The sequence below is a fragment of the Rhinolophus hipposideros genome (genome assembly GCF_964194185.1).
Source record: "Rhinolophus hipposideros genome assembly, chromosome: 17".
NCBI classification, from domain to species: domain Eukaryota; kingdom Metazoa; phylum Chordata; class Mammalia; order Chiroptera; family Rhinolophidae; genus Rhinolophus; species Rhinolophus hipposideros.
Genome location: NC_138063.1, coordinates 20,556,976 through 20,578,627, shown reverse-complemented (window position 1 = coordinate 20,578,627; position 21,652 = coordinate 20,556,976). Strand labels below are relative to the sequence as shown.

General features: G+C 52.1%; 1 protein-coding gene across 9 annotated transcripts in view; it reads left to right on the top strand.

The window, feature by feature from the left end:
* Positions 1 to 21,652, top strand: part of CTIF (cap binding complex dependent translation initiation factor) — a 262,255-nt gene that overhangs the window by 82,105 nt on the left and 158,498 nt on the right. For all 9 annotated transcript variants that reach the window (XM_081078718.1, XM_081078717.1, XM_081078716.1 and 6 more), the window contains 3 exons: positions 437 to 508; positions 14,744 to 14,817; positions 16,059 to 16,163. In XM_081078718.1, the coding sequence (XP_080934844.1) occupies positions 437 to 508; positions 14,744 to 14,817; positions 16,059 to 16,163 (251 nt within the window). The remainder of the gene's footprint in view (positions 1 to 436; positions 509 to 14,743; positions 14,818 to 16,058; positions 16,164 to 21,652) is intronic.

Here is a 21,652-nt window from a genome sequence, read left to right as displayed (position 1 = left end):
GTCCACCGTCTTCTGGAGCGGGGCGTATGGGAAGATCATGCACACATGCCTCTCTTCCAGCTCTGGCCCTGACACTGTAGAGGGCTAGTGTGGCTGAAGCCAGGTCAGGCGGTCAAAGGCAGAGCTGAGTGTTCTCACAGTGACCCTGTGTCATGTCTGGTCGACTTTAAAAATGTAGCTGGCTCTTCATCTCTTCGGTGGGTTTAGGGGAAGGGAAATGAGTTTGCCTTCCCCAAGCGTACACCCAAGGGTCACCTCCACGTGGAGTTTGGAGATGCCCACGTGGCCCTGCTGGTAGGGAAGGATTTGCCATCGAAATGGCCCAGTCGGATGTGGTTCTGCCGCAGGAGGGCAGGGCCACGCCTGGGGGGCCGGGGCTGTGTGAGGACGAGCCTGTATGTCTTCGCGGCACTGACCACTCCTTTCTCCTCCGCAGTGGACAGCGGACTGCAGTGAGCAGCTGGACAGCAGCTGTTCCCTCTCGCGAGGACGAACACCCTCACAGCAGGTAAGGAAGCATCTCCGTGCTTCATCTGGGGGTTGTCATGTGTCCTGCTGTCTGCATTCCTAAGAGGCGGGGATGTGGAGAGAGCAGGAAACGGGGAAACGGGAGGGTGCTGTCTGCCCTCTGGAAAGTTCTCCCCGAGTATCCAACCCACAGTGAAGCCCCTCTCCAAGCACATAGATCCATAAGATTTCTTTTCAGTAGCAGTGTTTTTATAATAACAAACATCTGCAAGCAACCAAATGTCTATCGAGAGGAGAATGGATTAATAATATGGGATATGTCCTCACAGTGCAGTATTATTCAGCAGTAAAGTGAATGAACTGGAGATTCACACATCAGGGTCCACGTGAGGTTCCCCTGATGGATTCACAAACAAGGGGACTCCTAGGGTTTGGGTGCTGGTCTGTCACTTCGGAGGTCACTTTGTGCTCCGGGTTTGCAGAGGACCCGGAGGGGCAGGGAGAGGGTATGATGTGTCTGAGACCCGTGCATTTCTCCCCGCGAGCCAGCTGTCCTGGGACCAGGCTGAAGCTGGCTGCTTCTCCCTGTTGGCTTCCCTGTGAGATCCCAAGGCCCCAACCCACCCTGGGAGGGTCGCGTGGCCAGGAGGGAATAAGGAAGCTGCTCTTCCCTGGTGTCCTCTAGCCTCCCTCTGGTTATCCAGCTGTTCTGCTGACACCTCATCCTTCCCTGTGGGAGACAGTGGGATTACAGGCTGGAAAAAACATTTATCTCCACCTAGGGTTTCCAGGTGGGAATTCCCAACTGTTCTCAGGAATTTTTTTCACTTTCCTCTTCCCGAATCCCAAGATATAAACTGTTTTCTGTTCTCCACAATGAACCGCCGTGGAAATGTGAAATCATTTCCAATGCCATGAATCAAAGTGACAGCCGATACTACCAACTACCTGGGTTCAAGGAGCCGATTTCCCGACCAACTTTTCTCAGGATTCAGGAACGGAAAAGCAAAAAAAAAAAATTCCCGAGAATGGGCGGGAATTCCCTCCTGGAAACCCTATGTCCACCCTCCAGCCCAGCCTCACCTTGCACCTGTCCAGAGAGCTGAGCGGAGCCTTTATGGCCTCCTGCAATAACTTACTCTTGACTTCCGAGCAAGTTCCCTATTCCGGCTAGCGCAAGAGGGAAGGCTGCTGGGCCTGAGTCCTGGCGTGGTCACCCCCCCTGGTGCTGTGTGAAGCTGCTCAGAGCTCAGGACAGCTCAGCAGGCTGAAGAGGTCAGGTGTTACGGAAAGGACTTCCCATAGATTTCCTCAGCCACGAGTGTTTGCAAAGGCCTGGTGCTAAGCTCTGGTGGGCCTGCAGCATGGCCCCTGCCTTTGGAGGCCTTACCACTTAGTTAGAAGGACAAGGTAATGTGTAAAAGAATGCCCAGTGCTGGGCAGGAGATGCAAGCTTCCAAAGGGGGGCCCAGACCTCAGGTGGCCCAGAGTTAAGAAGCCTGGGCAGGCCCGAGCCCAGGAGGTGGGACTGAGCTGGACCTCCTAGATGGATAGGCCATGGTTGGAGCCTGCGTGTTATACATACACCATGCTGCACGGAAAGCCAGGAGTAGGATTGCAATGAGGTCTCCTGAGGTCAGGAAAGCTTTGGTTCAGCCATGAAAGGCCTGATATTGAGACATTAGTGACTCAGTTAATTAGTGTACAAACAATAGAATGATATAAACGAGGTGGGAATTTCTTCCTCTCTTAGTACAGCCTGGGTGGGTATTCGGGGCTGGCATGGCAGTTCTAGTGTCAGGACAAGCTTCTTCCTTCTCATTGCTCTGCTCTGTGCAGGGTGTCGCCCTTGTTCCCATGGTGCATGATGGCGCACATCCCAGTGGGAACACCACCCTGGACCTGTGATTTCCCCTCATGAAGCAGCCATCTTCTGATGCCCTCTAGTGAAGGGATCAAAGCTAGTCGGCATTTCTTAAGTGACTGTGTCACGAGGAAGGCCCCACATAACTGCCCTGCGGCAGCTGGCCCTGCCCACGCCGTCCTGTCCCAGCTCCCTCATAGAAGGAGCACCGGGGAGCTTCCCGTTGAAGAGTGCCTTTGCTGGGTGCAGCTCTGAGGGGGTGCTGCTGGCCCATCCATCCAAGGCTCCCTACAACCTGGTCCACCAGAGGTAGGAGCACTGGGCCGGCTCTTGGGGACACCTCCCAGCCCCAGGAGCACACCCACTGGCCTCCTCACCATACCCTCTCATCCAGGCAGACCCTCTCCCTAATTGATAGTGCGATCCAGCTATTCCATGTACATCTGCCTGTCCCCTCAGCCAGCTGGTCAACCCAAGATGCTAGCTACGGCTGACTCTACTTCCCTGACTGCCCCTGGTCTAGGGCCTTGCGCACAGCAGGTGCTTGTAGTGATGCCTGAGTTGGCCCAGAGACCCAGTCCATGCAGTCAGGCATTAGGGGGCCCTATGCCTCTGCCACACCAACTTTGCTGGGCTTTCTGAGATCATTGAGATGATGGGACAGCTCTATCTCCCCACATTCACCCATGGGGGAGAATTCCTTTCAGGGGGAAACTGAGACTGAATTGAGACTCGGGTGGTTGGCTGCTCTGGCACTCCCCCTGAGTGCCCCATTTTGGCCACATGGACCCAGGAAAGGGGGGTACCTAGCAAATGCTAATGTGCCACATTCTGCCCAGGAAGCTCCATGTGGTGGGTCATAGACCATGCCCTGAATGACGGGCCCAGATGTGGGCACCATCCTGGGATTAGTCATACACTGGGGTGATTGAATGCTATTTCAACAAATGTCAAAAACGACCCAACCTTACCTCTCTGAAGCCTTTCAGAGGCACAAAATAGAAGAAACCTAGAGTAGGCTAAGTCCCATAAGATGGGAGCAAGGGGGCTCAGAGAGTCCAGAACAAACAAATGGGCTACACGTAGTCCCGAGGAGGCCTTTCCAACCCCCGGCAGTGGCATCCTGGCCGCCTCTTTCCAAGAGAGCTTGTCCGTCACCTATCATTGATTTAAGAGGTTGGATAGTTTCCATCTTTTCATTGTATTGGGGAAAATGCATGGAGATGATTTAGAGGAAGGCATCTGAAATGAGAGAGTGCAACCCAGTTCAGTTAGAAGACATTTCAAGGTCCCAGCATGGGGTTTAGCATTCAGGAAGAAAGCCAAAGTCCTATAAAGGTCGTGTGAAGTCAAGAGTGAGAGCTCTTCTCCATCGACACAGAAGAGCCAAGGAAAGGAAATTAATGTGCACAACAGCAGCAGGGCCTATCGTTAGATCTTGAGAAGGACTTACTGACTGGAGGACTTGGCTAGCGGAGTGGACTGTTGAGCAAGGTAATGAAACCTTGCCGGGAACCTAATAAGCACACCTCCTTATCAGACGTGTTCATGCAAAGCCCTGGGAAAGGTGGGGGGGGGGGTCAGTAATGATGTCTCTGAGTCCTGAGATCCCACACTCCCTGAAACGATGAGAAAAGGTACCCCCCTGTTCCATCATGAATGCCCAGTAGCAAATTGAAGCATCAGGAAAGAAAGAAAGAGCCTTGTCCTAAGGGTCAGGAAAACTAGATATTGACCCAGGTGTGGCACGAACTCCAGTGCCCCTTCTGTAAAATGAGGCATTGCACCACACAGACTTCTCTGAGCATCTCTGAAAATCTCTTTCGTTGTTTACATTTGATGTCTCCACGAAATGACCAACTGTATCCAAATAGCTGCTAAACACATCAGCAGGTGTGGATTTGCCGAATTTTTCCACTGTTCCCCAATCCACCCTCATACCTGTGCCAACCTGCAGGCGAGGTGTATCCTATGTGCCAACAGTGATTCTGACCCAGGAAATGACAGGTGGTAGGCAGAGGTGAACCTCAAATACACTGCTTACCTCTGGTCCACAGAAAAGTGTAGGAGTTTTCGGCCAGCCATCTCTCTGCCCTTCAGTAATTATACTATTGGTTCAGTGCCAATTTAAAAAAGTCATTAGTGCAGATGATACCTTAAGAAAGTGCCTAGATTTTTAATCAGCTTTTGTGAATATTTGAGAACTATCATGTGTGTTCATGGCACTGTGTTCTATTCAGTCAGTATTTATTGAGTACCTGCTGCAAGCTTGGCAGACGCATAAATACGAGCTAGAGCCTTTGGCTCACTACCCATTTGCAGAGTAGAGGCTAGTTAACATGAAACAGGCTACAGACACCCATGTTAAGATCCCCACAGAGACGTTCTGACAGGTACTGCAGTCATTCCAGAGTGGTCCTGTTGGTCTATGTGGGTAGGGGAATGTCTTGCAGTACAGGAGCTTGGTCCGTGCCTTCAGGGGTGGGTAGCATGTTAGACAGAAAGGAAAATAGAAGAAAATGAAGAGAGAAGAAATGGTGTTAGCAAAGGCTTGAAGTTGGGCACAATGTCGGATGTTGGGGCAACAGGAGAAAACACGGTAGAATGGATGGCTAGTGTTGGGTGTCACTAGAGTAGTGGGGGATGAAGATAGCGAATGTGGAGGTGTCTGAGTGCTGCCGAGATGGTGGAACTGCTGTCCAACCCCACCGCTGTTTGTGCACCTTGTGGATCTTACATTTTCTCTGGTGTTCCATACAAGTAAAGTGTGTCCCTTTGTATCAGTCAGCGTAGCTTGGGTAACGCTGCAGTAACAAACAGCCCCAAATCTCAGTAACTTTAAGTAACCCATTCAGGGCCAAGCTTGATGGAGCAATTGCTGTTTTAATCAGTTATGACAGAGGGTGGATCATGTGGCGGGTCTTACTTTGGCAATCAACACACCAACTCAGATGTAACCCGTGTCACTTCCACTCTGAACTTGTTGCTCAGAACTGGTCACATGGTCCCACCCAGCCATAAGTACACTAAGAAGCATAATCCTACGAGATGCCTGGAATGGGGGAAACAGGAACTATTTGGTGACTGCAGAGGTGACTGCCATAGGCCCCACTTCTAGCAGAGGCTCACCAGAGGCTGGTGCTGACCTCTTCCTCCCACATCAAATCCAGAACTAAGCAGGTCACCAGTGAACTCTAAAGACCTCATGGGCTCTCAGGATGATAAGTATCTCAGAGGTCAACTAATCTACCCACCCCTCAACCCCCCATCCTGCAGTGCAGGAACCCCATCATGTGGCTATTGAGCTGCTGGACATTTCCAGTAATGGGCAGCTCACTGCTTCCAAAGGCACCTCATTGTTAGGCACTCCATTAATAAAAATGTCTTTCTTTGATTTAGCCCCAAACCACCTTCTCATAACTCCAGCTGATGGTTTTAGTTTTATTCCTTTCGCCCGTCGCTGTTTAGTCTCTCCCCCAGCAGTCCACCATGGCAAGGCTGCCTTTTAATCTAAATATCCTCATTCCTGCAGCTGTTTCATTTTATTTATTCATTCTTTCATCCATTGATCCATTCAGCAAGCCATTGCGGAGGGCAGGCAGTCCTCAGAAGTCTGGGACCTGACATGGTGGTTCTTAGGTCCTGTCCCATCGTGGGCTGCCCTCCTGGGAGCACCATAAGCATGGACTGTAATTCCTCTTAATAACCCTCCCAGAACTACACACGCTCCTGCTGTTGTGATCCAATCGGGCCACCTCCACTGCTGTCAGCACACGAGTCTCTCTTTTTCAAAAGGTGGCAGCCATCCCTATCCTCAAGGTGCCTTCTGGCTCCAGCTCACCTGAAGGAACCAGAATACAACACGTACCAAACAATACTGATTATTAATTTTATAGGGAGAGCAATCAGCAACCATTCACTGAGTGCCCGCTGTAATCAATATGAGCCACTTGGCTTGGCCACTACCCTCAGAGAACCTAGTGTGCCTAGAGAAATAAGACTTTCTTGAGTGGAAAAGCAACAGTCCAGAGCAGCATGTGAATACCCGGAGAAGGGGGCTGGTGTCTGCAGGGGAGCTTGCATCCAGCAGAGGAGGTTAAATGTACAGGCGTGAGGGCGGAGATGCCATGCGGTCATGGTAATGGGATTGGACAGAGAGCTGGAAGACATCAGTGTTGCCTCTGTACCTCTGACTTACTATTCGATCATGGGTGACCCACATCAACTCGCTGTAGCCTCAGTTTCCCCTCTGCAAAATGAGCGAACGAGACTTAAGTCCCTCAAAATGTTTTGTGATAAATACAGACCAGGGCTTCTACCTCTGGGAAGATGGAGTATATGTTCTCCATCTTCCTGCTAAATACAACTAAAACCCTACACATTCTCCATAAAGCAAACATCAGAAGATTATGAAAGCTGGAGAGAATAAGGCGGACCAGCTAGGGAACTTGGGACTTGACCTCCCTGGGTTTCTTTTTGGCCTCCTATATCCCAGGCTTAGAGCTGAAGAAGTGAGTAACCAGGAAATGCCAATGGACACATGTTTAAAAGCTCCCCATAAAAGCGTTGGCGACGGTCCAGAAAAAGAGCAACCTCGCAAGATAGAAAACTTGCAGACCACAACTGCTCTACTGCAGCCAAACAGCACAGAAAACGCTGTGGCTGCAGCCACACCCACACCGGCAAAGACCCAGTCGGAGCCTGGACTCTCACCCTCCCCCAGCTGTAACAGGGTGCCCCCAGCCTCCCCCACCGGGGTGGTGTCAGAGAAGGCCGATTGGAAGCTGTGACTTTCGTCCCTGCCAGCTTGTAAGAAGGCCCCCTAACCACTCCTGTGGTATCAATGGAGACCACACTCAGCAGTAGTGAGGCTCCCCTCCTCTCCCTCCTGGGATGTGTCAGAGGACGCCTAATAGAGAGCTGGGACTTCCACTGTCACCCAGTAGTAATGAGGCCACCCCCAAGGGCAGGGTCATGGGGGCCATGTGGGGACCTAGAACGCCGCCTCCACTAGCTGTAACAATAAGCACCCCCCTGACTCCTACTTTCACTGGCAGGAGTGAGGCTGTGCCCGCCCCCCTTCCTTGCCTGAGTGGCGTCACAAAAAGCCAATGAAAACAGAAGATTTAAATAAGTTCCGCATCTCGCAACCTATCATGAAAGTGTCCTACTTGCAATCAAACGTCATTTGTCATACCGAGAACCAGGAAGATTTCTAACTTGATGAAAAGAAGTTAATCAACAGATGTCAACACTGAGACGCAAAATTGGACTAGTAGCTAGACTGTATAAAGAACTCTCACAACTCAATATTAGAAACATTCCAATTTAAAAGAGGACAGAATACATGAAGAGACATTTTTCACCGAAGAGGAGATACAGATGGCAAATAAGCACCCAAAAAGATGTTCAGCCATTAACCATTAGGGAATATCGCTATACACCTATCAGAATGTCTACCTTTTTACTATATACATATGTGGAATAACAACACCGAATGCTGGTAAGGATGCAGAGAGACTGGATCACTCGTACATTACTAGTGGAGATATAAAGTGGTACAGCCACTCTGGAACACAGTTGGGTGGTGTGTTTTTTTAAAAATTATACCTGCAAGTACCATATAATCCAGCCATGGCACTCCTGGCTGTTTACCCCTGAGAAATGAAAACTGACGTTCACATAAAAACCTGTACTCAAATGTTTATAGCAGCTTTATTCATAATTGCCCCAAGCTGGAAAAAACCCACATGTCCTCCAACAGGTGAGTGGGTAACAGCGGTGGCACTCAGCTGTAGGGAGGAGCCAGCTATTGACACACGCAGCCACCTGGATGAATCTCCAGGGAATTATGCAGAGTGAAAAAAAAGCCAACCCCCCAAAGTTACCGACTGTATGATCCCGTTTATGTAACATTCTTAAAATGGTAAAATTATGGAAACAGCAGTTGCCAGGATCAGGAGAAGAGAGGTGCAAAGAGAGGAGGGGCGGGAGTATGAAAGGGCAGCAGGATGGATCCTCGGGTGCTGGTGGAAATGTCTTGTATCTTGACTGTCCCAATATAGGTATCCCGGATACAACGCTGTGCTGTCGTTTTACTCTAGGGGAGAGACTAGGTAAAGGGTACACGGGATCTCTCTATATTATTTCTTAAATTTAGATGTGAATTTACAAATTTTGTCTAGACAAATTTTATTTTGTCTAAAATAAAAAGTTACTTTTTTAAAAGTAGAGAACCTTCTGTTCAATAAAAATCTTTAAAGGAAATCCCATATAGAAACCCAGCAGGGGCAGAACCGCTTGGTGAGACGGGGGGAGGAGCCAGCATGCTTTCTCCTCCACTCCATCCATCTCATTGCTGTGGGAGCACCCCAGCAGAACTCCCAGGTCACCCCTAGACCAGATGACCTTTCAGCCCCTTTCTTCCTTGGCCTTCTGTAACCCTGAGTCTGGTATTGGCAGGAAGGGAGGTGTCCCTGGGGACTGGGGAGTTCCAAGAATGCCTCCTCGTGAGGAGCCTGGGAGGATGGGGTCCTTTCTTTGCACAGGGACATGGGGCAGGGTGGGGGACCAGGGACAGCCCCCATTATTTCAGCAGATGCTGGATAGGCAGCCAGCCAGAAGTGGCGTCTGGTGTGGCCTCGTCCAGAATAGCTTCAAATAACAGGGCTATTTAAATCCTAAACCACAAACCTAATTAGCTGAGAGAGAATGGGCAGAAAGGGTTGACTTAGGGGAAATGTACTCGAACTTGGCCACGGGCTTTAGTCATTATCTCCCACCTCTCCCTGGTCTTTGGGTCTTATTTCGAAGATAGCGGGGGTAGAGAGGGAAGGGACAGAATGGACAGATGGACACAGACTTTCCAGAGTAACAGGAAGGGCCTTTGCTGCTCCTGAACTCAGCTCTGGTGCCACCCAGAAGGTTCTCTGTGCTGTCATTCTCCTGCCTCAGAGGCCCTTCTATTGTCGGGAATTTAAAATACTGGAGGTCCATCATTGCCTTTCCCACTAGCATGTGGGGTGCTATCCTTGGTACTGACCTCTCTCTCTCTCTCTCTCTCTCTCTCTCTCTCTCTCTCTCTCTCTCTCTCTCTCTCTCTTTCAGGATAGGACTTTCTCCTTAGGCCCTGCGCCTCCCCTCTCCTCCCCCCCCGCCCAACAACTCCCTCTGCGCTTGGCTCCTTATTTCCTCTCTCAAGCAAACCCAAGTCAAGTCACCGTTCAAGTCTGGTTTAGTCTGGGCCTGAGAGGAGTTTTAGACCCAGCCTGCGGGAAGCAACTCTTTTGGCCTAGGATATGCCATTGGGGGGAATCTTTCTGCTGCCTATCCTATTCAGCCAAGTTCTACCTAGTTCTAAACCCTTGCAGCCTGGAATTGCAACACACAAACACACGCAAAAATCACTCTGCAGTTGTGTTGTTAAGAGAAAAGCAGCAGAGAAGAGGGTTGGGATTTCCCCCCCTACACCTGACTTAGCATGTTTTTCTAATGTACAATGATTGTCTCCCGCCTTGTTTCATTCGCTCATGCACCAAGCCCCCCACATCCCCCCTTAATTTCAGTATGGCAGATATACTCCCTTCACCAGCACTGCCTTCCCAAACATTGGCAGAGATGGACCTGGAGAAGGATGGATATGTTACTGCATTATGGAAATCTGCAGTGGGGTCAGAATTTATCTGAATAATTGCATAATGCAGAGGTTGAGAACATAAACTCTGGACCCCACTGTATGCATTCCCGTCCTGGGAACTAGCTCTATAAATGTGGACTAGCTCTATAAATGTGGACGAGGTCACCAAGCCTTAGTTTCCTCATCAGTGAAATGGGCTGATGGTAAATAACATCGGCTCCCTCGGGCTGTAACAAATGTAAGGCGCTCAGATGGTGCCTGGCATACAGAGCGCTACGTCAATGGTTTCTGTTGCCATCATCTGGAATCTGTCTTCCCCTGAGCTGAGGGTAGCTGTGCTCCCAGCAGGGCCTCTCAGAGGCAGCTTCAGTCTCCCTGCCTATGAGCAGGTCGTTTCCATTTCTTCTTCCCCGTGGTTTAAAGTGCTCATTATCCCTTTGTGATCTGTTCTGAGAGCAGCGAGGTTCCCCCTGGCATGGGGCCCCCTAATTGCCAGTAAAAGGGGCTGTTGTGAAGGATTCAGCAGCGTTTAGTGCTAAAAGCGATCCAGTGAAAAGGGTGATTGTTTCTGATAAGGCTTCTCAAAACCTTGGCACTGCAGCAACCTGGGGGGTGGGGCCTGGGTGACCACAGGGCCCAGGAGGGCTGGGGCTCAGAGACAAGCCATGGTCACCAGGGCCAACCAGGAAATTGCAAACTGGAGAACATTCTTGGAAAAGCCAGGGAGGTTGTATGGAGAGCTCCCAGTGCCTGGCCACTGAGTTCTTGCTAAATAGTATTCCATGGATGCTGTGTCCCAAGGCTAGGATGGGGAGTGAGTGGACAGGGAGAGACAACAAAGAAGTGAAGCAAAGGTTTCTACCTTCAACGAGATGCAGACTAATTAGGGGAGAGAGCTAACAGAGAGCATTAGATGGCTATTTCCCAAAGGGGGTTCTGTGGAACCCTAGTCTTGCAAAGCGCTCTGTGGAATTAAAAGGAAGGATGGCACAGACTTCTGGCTAAAGGAGTTTGGGAAACACTGCATACCATACTGTCACCTTCTTGAAGAGTCAACGTCCATCTCAGATTAATAAAGGCATGGAGAAGTTCTACAATCAAGTAATTTATTTAACAATCTTTTAACTCAATCTGTCCCAAACATTTGACAAGGGAGCCTTTTTGAACTTTTTCCCCCACGTGAAACTCTTGAACGTCCAGTGTTTCCAAAAGCACGTTCCATGGACCACTCCAGCTGCATTCCATTTAAACCATCAACACTTCCCTCCACGGGTGATTTTGATGCCCATCGACATTTGAGAGTCAGCAGATCCATGATGCTGGAACACCACGGGGAGCTCTGCCATAGAACAGTCAGGGGGGGACCACCCGCCAGGGTCCGTGCTGTACGTGCTGTGCATTCCTGGCACTGGCATGGAGAGAGAGATGAAGGGTCTAGCTGGATCCCAACAGAAAGAAAGCCTGGGGGAAGGGAGGGTGGAAAGAACACGTACTTATTTTCCCTGAGCCCAGGAAGACCACAGTGGCCCAAGAATCTTCCCCGTACCTTGGGCAGCTCTGTGTGGCCTCCGAGCCCCTTCACAGCCGGACTGGTGTGTGAGCGAGTCACTAACACTGCATTAGCAGCTCTCCCAGGTGGAAGCAGAGGACTCTGCAGCCGCAAGCAGAAGGCTTGAGAAGGCAGGGGGTGCCTGGGAACAAGCCAAGTGCTGGTCACCTTCTTCTCTGTCCTTAGTTTGTCCTCACCTCTGCATGGGTCTTCAGTCTGAGCAGGCGTCAGGGTGGTTTGGAGGGTGAGGTGAGTCTGGCTCCTACGTAGCGTCGAGTTCCCGCAAATCAGGCTGCAGTCTGCCTCTGTGAGTCTGCCTGTCTGCAAACTCTTGCCCCTCTGCCTTCTCTTGGCACGAAGAGGGCTTGTGTGTTGGATGCAAACTTTGAGGGTTGGTGTCCAGAGCTCAACAAGAGGGGAATATCCCAAGAGCTTTGACCGGATCTGAAGCAACCGGGCAGGGTTGCCTGAGGTCTGCTTGGATGTTGTCAGCCCAAGGCTAGTGGGTGCGGGGATGGCCGTGCGAAGCCCTCAGGTTCCGGCTGCCCCATTTAGTTGCAGCAGTCGTCACTGCCTAGGCCACCATGTCAGCATCGACAAGGGATAGCAAAGGAAGGCTGTGCCCGTGAGGTTCTTTCCTCTCTGGGCTGAGGCTTGACGGAGAGAGATTTTTGTTTCCAAGCACCAGGCGATTTTTCCAGCCCCTGTTGATACAGGTTGCTCGTGTTGATTATATGCCCGTCACATTCCACTGCAACAGACTCTGAGGGAATGTCCCGATTCTTGTTATGTGCTGTCAAACAGAGCCACAATGAGTAGGTCATCCCCGGAGACCAGGCTTTTCATGAGGAACTTCTCCTGAGGCTTGCCCTCTCCCTATCAGGACACTAGCCTTAAAGGGGGGCGGGGGGGGTTACCCTCCTATTATGTTCAGCATAGAGAGGCTGTCTTGCTCACAATCCCCAGTCCTCGTTCTTGCCCAGGGCTGTCACCTCCTCCAGGAGTGCCATCTACATTCTTTCCCAGAGGTGGGCCCCCAGGACACCCCCAGGCTATGCAAAGACGGGGTTTCCACTCCAGGGTCTGTAAAGGACTCATATCCTGGCACTTCTGAGAATTAGCTTCACGTTGTCAGCGGGGTGGGAATGGAGGCAGGAGGTAGGTCTGCGTGAGACGTGACAAAACCTAGCCCTGTGGAAACGGAGAGAGCGTTTGCAGAGGCCTCTGGCCTGGGTGATGGAGAATGCTGGTTGTCACAGGAATCGGGAGGTTGAGGCGATTGGGGACGGGGGCAGTTTGAGGAGCAGGGTGTTTGCTGGGAACGCAGGGAGATCTGAGTTTCCCGGCATTTAACATAGGACTCCGGATATCTGCGGCAGTTCCAGAATATGTTCTCTGGGTTATAGAATGGATGAGTGTTGTGAGGATTCAGTAAGAAAAATGTGTGGAGAATCTGTAACTATGAAGCATTAAAACAATAAACGTGCCTGGTTCCCTGGTGAGGGGGCCCTGGACAGCTCCCGCTGGCCTGCCCTTGTCAGTCACCAGCTGGGCCCTGCGACCTCCCTCCCAGAACTTCCTTTTCTCATCTCAGACTGCAGATGGTTAACAGCACATCACCGGAGGTTCTAAGGACGGAGAGGTGGCCTTCCTTTGGAAAGTGTAAACACCGGTGTGCGAATGCCAGGGGCGTCTCCTCCAACTTCTGTCCCTCTTTCCCAGCCATCAGCCAGGGGCCTTTCTCCTGGATCCCCAGAGGTCCCCAGGTTGGTAGGTTCCTTGACAGGGTGCAGATTCAGAAGAGGCTGGGACCTGAGTTTGAGATGCCCCAGGTGCCTCCCTTGGCCTGAGGGTAAGGTCCCCTCGTCCAGGCTATGGAATCCCTGCCAGCTCCCTCCACGTCAGCCCCTATGCTGAGTGGCCGGCCCAGGAGGGACATTTATGTGCCCTTCACACTGCCCTGGAGCTGCCTCCAAGGTCATTTACCTGTGAGATGCTTTGCACTCCTGGGTTTCATTCTGTCCCTCTTCCCTTTTTCATGTGTGTTCTCTACCCACACTCTTCCTCCAATCTTTGGGCCCCGAGTCCTAGGACCGTAAATCGATCTTGACATCCTAACTCATGAATCAATTTTTCAGACACAGAGACTACAGGCCTGCGCCTCCTCCGCTTACAGGGTAGAGTCTGTTTAATTGGTTGGCAGGCATCTGCGGTGGATCTACTATGTGCCTAGGTGACCACTGTGGGGGCATAAGGACAAGAGGTAGCAGTTGAGGAGCTCAAAATTTACTTGGGGTTATGAATGAACCATGGATTCTTTTGTTTCACTCTATTTTTGTGGGATTTCTTCATGCCATTTGTATGTTGTTTTGTTTATTCTCACTGCATTATGTGAACATACCACGATTTATTTGTCTGGTCAGCTGTTGATGACACTTGGGTGGTTTCCGGACCTCTGTGCTGTGTACTGTTGGTGAACATCTGTGCACATTTTAGTTGTGTTTATACCTGGGGTGCAGTCCTGGGTCACAAGACATGCACACGTTCAGCTGTAGTGGAGGTGGAGGTATTGTTTTTAAAGAGTGAGATGATGGATAGCAGATGGAAGGGTTAACGAGGGATGGATGGCATCAGGAGTGAAGGCAGAGACTGCAGAGAAGCCAAATCATGGAAGCTGGATCAAGGAGTGTTTTCTGTCTATGGGATGGATCATAGGAAACATCCAAGCATGAAGACCAGAGCCGGTTGACTTAGAGAAATTCGGTCACTGGTATAGCCTTGGTCAATGGGGGCTTCTTGGTGCTACCTGATTTTGGGGAGAGGGAAAGTCAGCCCTTCAACATGGACCTTCCAGTGTGTCTGGATCTGCAAAGCCCCTACCTGGGGAAAAGCCACAGCCATCAGGCTGGCAGTGGTGGTGGCATCTCGTCCGTCCATGTGGAGGCTTTGAGGAGAGAGCCACAGGCTGGGCTGTGTGTGTCCCTGACCACATGGCTCTGTCAAACACCGTTGTAGTGAGTGACCCCGTCCGGGAGGAGGCCAGAGGTACAGAGTCCCCCTGCCTTACTGGTGGCACCAGTCAGGACACTCAGCCCAGCCTTTTAGCTGCCCAGGATGCCTCTGCAGCCCTGTCCAGGATTGGGCCTTGGGGAGGCCTTCCGCCCACTTGTTCTCAGTGTCCAGGCATAGCATATAACGCCACCCTTTCCTCCCCAATCTCTTCCAGAATGGCAGCAAAGATAACTCCCTGGATATGTTGGGCACAGACATCTGGGCTGCCAACACCTTTGATTCCTTCAGGTAAGCCCTGCTTCCTCTTGTCTGGGGTGTGTGGCTCGAGCTGGGACTCCAGCTTACTTGTCCGTATGCCCCGTGGGGTCTTTGGAGGTTGAGTAAATGGTAAGAGTCCACTGATCAAGAAGTGGAGAGAATCTGGGCGGGGGGAGGGGGGTGAAGTAGAAAGGAAGAGACTGAAGAAGGAAGTCAGAGAGAGGAGAGAAGGAGATCAAAGAAAGGAAAAGAAGGGGTGAGTATCCAAGGGAAAGAGAGAAAGTGAAGGGAAGAGGAGGCAGAGGAAAAAGAAGGTTGAGAGGCAAGGGAAGACAGCTGATATCCCGCCAGCTTCCGGGAGAGGGAGAGAAAGCAGAGGGAGGGCTGGGAAGGTGGAAGAGCAAAGGAGAAGGGCTGATGGGGACGCCAGGCACCTGGGTTAACAGAGAGATGATGCGTAGCCGGCCCGTGGGGACTCCAGACAGCAGTGGCTGCAGACCCCACCTCTCCTACCGGAGGTCATAGCAGGTGAGCGAGCTGGCTGCGTAGAGGTCTGGTGGAAAGAAGGATTGTCAGTGGCCCAGACTCTGGAAGGTTCCTGATGGACCAGGTTGGAAGAACAGGTATTGCCCAGGGTTCCTCAGAATGTAGGGACAGTGCCCCTGAAGAGTTTGCTCCTGGGCTCTTGCCGTGGTGTCCACTCCCCTGGAGCTGGCCTCCCCTCGCTGTACTGTAGACACACGCTGGCTCGGGTTCAGGCCCGCTCGGCCCAGAAGCACCGTGGGTCTCCTGAGGCTGGAGCTTGCAGGACCTGGCCTCCTGCTTCCCCGCTGACTTGCCCCATGTACCTCAGAGCTGCCTCGTCGCCATTTTGAGCTGCTGTCAGAGGCTGTAGTGACAGGTTTGGGGCCTCCTTTCTCTCTCCGGGCTTTCTCGAATGTAGGTGTGAAAACAAACTCTTCTGTGTTTTAGGGGGACTGCTGACATGCAGGCATCAGGCCCACACTTGTGTTTATAAGCATGAGTTACATACAGCAGGGTTGAAGAGAGGTGATGGCCTCTCAGGCCGTCCCCAGAGCTGACACCTTACAGGCTGAGTGAGGGGTCCCTACCGGACCCTGCCCTTGGCCGGTGGGTGCCCTCCCCTGTCCTGCCTGCCTCTTTCTGAGGATGCTTCCCGCCCGGTTGTGCCTGGGTGCCTGGGCTGCCCCATCAGTAGCCGAGCTGGTCTCCACTTGGCCTCTCATTTTTTGCCCTCCCTCGCCCTCTAGTGGTGCCACCTGGGACCTGCAGCCTGAAAAGCTGGACTTCACCCAGTTCCACCGGAAGCTCCGACAGACGCCCAAGCAGCCCCTGCCACACATCGACCGTGAAGGGTAAGGGGTGGCTGGGGGGGAGGGCTCTCATGTAAGGGCAGGGTGGGGTGGAGGACAGCTCTGGCTACATCGGACCTGAGAGGGGCCTTTCCCTGGGCGGGCAGGCTTCCCTGCTGCAATGGGGACACACAGATGGCTCTTGGCCTCAGACCTGCAGGCTCACGGCCTCTCTCCTGCGCCCCTCCACCTTTCACGGCCCAGGCCTCTCTAGCCACACTGCCCCGCTTCCCTTCCAGGCCCCTCACAGTGGCCTGCTTGTCGGTAGTCTAGGGCAGTGGGTCTCACCCTTGATCAGAACCGCCTGTGGGACTTGTTCAACTCCAGAGTCTCTGATTCAGGAGGTCTGGGGTGGGACCTGAGAACGTGCATCTCTAACAAGTTCCTGGGACCCCACTTGGAGCACCACGGAGGTAGTGGTTGATGTGCCACTGGGTTGTCTCACCCTCTCCTTATTTCGTGTATCAGTGTTGCCTCCCCCTTTTAAAGAAGCCTGCCCTTTTTGGTTTGTATGGAGACATTGTTACAGAGTCGTGATTGATTAAACCGTTGGCCGTTCAATCTCCTGCTCTTCTTCCCTTCCCGGAGGGCAGGGGATGGGACTGAAAGTTCTAACCCTCCAACCTCTCCCTTGATTCCCCTGGCAACCGGCCCCATCCTCAGGTTACCTCGGGACTTTCCAGAAGTCGCCTCATTAACATAACAAAAAACAACATGGTCGCTCCCCTCACAGAGGAAATACCAAGGATTTTTAGGAGCTCTGTGCCAGGCCTGGGGACAAAGACCAAATATATCTCCTTGTAAATCACAATATCGCACATGGTAATTTTATGTTGTAACTTTCTGAGGAGCCGCCAAACTGTTTTCCACAGCAACTGAATAGTTCACATTCCCAGCAAAATACAAGGGGTCTGATGTCTCCACATCCTCGTCAGCACTTGTTATTTTCTGTTTTTTTCTTTTTTAAATTCTACCTGATGACTTTAAATTTTTTCCTCCCAATCCTTCCCTGCCTCGTCTTGTCTCCCTGTCACTTCAGGTCTAAACGTAACTGATATTAATTGGCTACTTCCCTGCATCTCACCTGGCCTCCTACTGCCACTTTCTGTCTGTCCCACCACACCACGCCTTCTCTTGGTCTCACCGCAGTGTAATGAGCAGCAACCCAGGACGGAAGATGTTCTCATCCCTATTTTAGAGAAGAGGGAAATGAAGGTCAGGAGGCAAAGTAGTTTGCCCAAGTTGCAGAGCCATGATTTAAGGCCTTCTGATACCATCCAGCGCCCAGGTCATCCCACCAGTGTCCTCAAATCAGCTTAACCCCCTGTGGGGACAGAGTCCCAGAGAGCAGTTTCCAGGCTCTCGGCCTCACGTGGAAAGGTGCTGGCTCGGGTAGTTGTTGGCCGTCAGCTGTAACCAGTGAGCCATTGGCCACTACTATAACTGCCATGGCTACGCTGGGGGGTTGGTTGGTTGGCAGAGAAGGGAACAACAGGTTGCGGATCGTGTGGATCCTACTTCCTGTGTCTGCCTAGCCTCCAGTGAGACTGGGGTGCAGGAAGGCCCCCTGTCGGGGTACTGGCAGATGTTTGGTCCCTGTGTCTGCAGCCCAGCCACCAGCGAGAATATAGTTGTTTGACTCCTCGATCCGTGGCTCCGTGGGTGTGCCTTTTTGGCTTCGCTATATCCTGCGTTCCTTTACGGGGAGCAGGACCAGAGACCCTGCATGACACCCCCTTAAAACTTTATGCAGAATCATACACATGTATGTATTTTTTGGAGGGAGAGGTGCATCACTCAGATTATCTTAGGGGACCCCAGCCTCTTACCACACTTCCTTTTCTCATTGTCCTGCCTGGGTAGCTTCCATCAGAACTCTCGGGGTCATTTTTTGGGGGGTGGAGAGGGGAGATGGACTTGAACGTGGAGGGACCCTGTTAGAAGGAGACAGAGCAAAGCAAAGACCCGGCTACGGGGCTCCCCTGGCCCTGCCGCACGCCCTCCACCCACTCACTGCAGGTTCAAGCCCTCATTCAGCGGCATGAGGCCATTTCCTCCTGAGCTGCTGAGCTGCTCAGGGCTGTGCCCCACCCCCACCCCACCACCCGTGCTGCTGAGCTTAGGAAAGCTGACCTTTCCTCAGCAGGTCAGGTTCAGGAGCGGGTTTTCAGCAGAGGTGACGCATCCCATCTGCTCTGTGGTGGGAGCTATTGAGCTGGGGGGGGGGGGTGTGCCATGAGAAGGACCGAGTATTTTGTACTTCCGAAGCCCAGTCATCTAGGCCCACTGGGTCCCTTTGTGGTGCTGGGTACTGTGAGGGAAACACACACACACACACACACACACACACACCACTTTATAAAACATAGTCCCTGCCCAGCAAGACTGTTTACTATTAAAAGGAAATATGAACGCAGTCAGGATTGAGACTGTGAAAGACTCAGTTTTGTGATGTAGACATTTAGAGAGTCCACATTATGAAATAAGCTGCCAGGCGCGTAGTTAAGTACATGTGACGGGGGTTAGAGCGGGGAGCACTGTGGGAGGATGAACGTGTTGGAAGCTCCCAGTCTCGCCAGTGTCCCCTGGGAGCATATGGATAGCGAAACCAGTGGGGAAACTGAGACCCAGAGGGCAAAAGGGCTGAAGGTGTTTGATGGGGAATGCATGTTGAAATCAGGCTCTCCGAGGTGTCTGCACCAGCTCACACAAATTAACATCATAACGAAATACTACTTGGCTGTAGCAATAGGTGATTATCCAGGGAAGGAGAGGTTCCCCTGGTGCTGAGGGCCATTGTCCCCTCTGGAGCCAGAGGAACCGGCCGTACCTGCTCACCAGCGACAGGCCAGGCTCACCCACTCAGGGAGCCTGTATGGTTCGCTGACAGTCATCTGGGGTCTCCCCATACACACCTGGTTCTGGCCACGTTCTGTCTCATCCGGGCTCTAGGAGAGACCAGGTGCAGCTTCCTGTGGTCCAGGAGCTGCCTTACGGGGCACAGGACTCCAGCACCCCTCGGAGTCAAGGTATCACTTGGTTGCATTCAGTTGCCAAGGCTTCCCGCAGCTTGTGTATCCATGGAGGGACAGAAATCGGGAGAAGGCTGTTGCCTTGGAAACCCTGTTGGCAGCAGTGACTCAGCTGGTCTGTATCAACCTTCTGCCCTGTGAACCTGCATCCCCCACGGGGTTGTGAGCCCCAGACAGGGCGGGCCTAGGGCCCAGGGGAACACAGCACCCTCTGCCCACCAGAGGGGCTGCGGAGGTGAGGATGAAAGGCCACGGCTGTGCTGGGCTAGGCTGGCGTCCGGCATGTGGTTGGAGCCAGAGGTGTGTGAGACACACGTGACCTGGGGAGGTGGTGTCAGCCATTCTAGTAGGCCAAGCGTCCCCAGGTCCCTCCTCCCCAACTGCCGTGGCACTTACGGCACAGGTGACTGCCTTCACAGGCCAGCCTGTCTTTACCAGGCAGAATTGTTAGTTAAAAGGTGGTTGGGCGTTTCCAGAACCTTCTTCGCGTTCTGATGTGCTGTAGCCCAGCACATAACGAGCCTGGGAAGGGCGTGGAGGGGATAAGATCTCTCCTCTTTTCCCTTCTTACACTCTTCCCAACACAGCTCCACCTGCCAGGCCCCCAAACTGCCCTTCCACCCCTGGCCCTCCAGGGTCATCTTGCCCCTTGCACACCCCCTTGTACCCCCATCCCCACCCCACTCCAGCCACATGAATACAGACATTTCTGCTGGCCACACGCTTATTAGCTCCAAGCCTTTGCCCTGCTGCCCCCTGCCTGGGGCATTCTCACAGATTCTCTGCTTGGCCAGCCCACGACCCATCTCCCTCCCTCTGCCCAGACTCTTCTGGAAGCTGCTCCTCTGGGTTCCTGTAGCGCCTTTTCTGATCCCTGACCCAAAACCACCGCTGGGCTATGACGCCGAGAGCCCAGCCTGTGCATTGTTTATACTGGGGCCCAGCCCGAGCCGGAACCCACACAAAAGCACTTGTGAAATGGGGGTGTAGACCATATCCCAGTGCCCGCTTCCACCCACGCCTTTGCTCGTTTTTGCAGGTTTTTCTTCCGTAGGGTTCCAGGACTGCCCTGCCCATAGATCTTTGGTGACCCTTATCTCATGCTGCCCCCCACTGGTGCTCAGGTGCATTGCCCCGTTAGATGAGGTTAGGATGCGTTTCCTAAGAGCCACAAGCTGTGGAAGGGCAGGAACCATGTTGGATTTATTTTCTGTGACTCCAAGAGAGGTTGACAGGGCCCACAACACAAGAGAGGCTTGGCAAGTATTGAACAAATAACCTAATTACTCTGAAATTTGAAAGTTGCATTAACTCTGCAGCTGGAAAACACTGCCGCCTACCCCCTGAGCAGCCCTCACCACATCTGGGTCAATAATAACATAATAGTAGAGGTAACCGATATATACTTTGCACAGGGCGTGTGCCTACCCCTGTTCTAAGTGCTCGCTTCATATTATTTAAAACTCACCACAACCTAGGGAGGAGGGAAGGAGCTGTCATTCTCTTCACTTCGACAGATGAGGAAACTAGAAGACCCCAAAAAAGGAGTAACTTGCATGAGGCTGGGTGGGCACTAGGACCTATGCTCTTCATCACTATGCTGCTGCTTCCCTGTAACAGTAACAATAGTAATAGTAGTGGAAGTAGCGGTAGTACTAGTAGTAGTAATATTTTTACCTTATTAGTTATTATACAATTATTATCTGTATTGACCATAATATATTTACAGTTACATATGGTATATTCAGTATGGGGTGTGTGTGTGTGTGCACGCCTGGCAGGTTCTAAGTACTTGCCTGTGTTTATTCTCCCCTCCATTCACTTTATGGGGTTAGACACTATTAATTATCCCCATTTTTCAAATGAGGAAACCGAGGTACAGAGAGGTTAAGCGACTTGCGCGTGGTCACCCAGTTAGCAAAGGAGCAGCTGGGACTCCAGCCCCGGCCGTGCAGTTCTAGTCTGCACCTTAAGCATGCAGGAGGCACGGACCGTTGGCAGTGATCACCACCCACGTCTCTGGCCTGAAGGTGTGCCCACTGCAGAGCACATGAAGACAAAGCACCAGTATCTGAGCAGGCCCAGACTGGCCCAAAGTCAGACAAGGAGGGAGGAAGCCCCACGGGGGAGGGAGAGGCTGTGCGACCTGGAGAAAGTTGCTTGGTCTCTCTGTTCATTCATATTCCCTTTAGTGTAATGGGCAAGATAATGGGCTTTTGTAGGAGCTGTGACAAGTTTGGGGCTTCTTATCAGCAAGGAGCTTAGCATCTTTGCCTGGAAGCAAAGATGTACCACCCCCTCCATTCCCCCAGCTGGTGTCAGCATTACTATTTGCATGAGTCCTCTGTCCTCAGGAAAGGCCTGTGCTGCCAGACCTGGGGGCAGAGGGTCTCCTATCCAGGGGTCTCCAGGGCCATTTCGTCTGGGTGGGACAGGCTGATGCTGCAGGCCCTGAGGGAG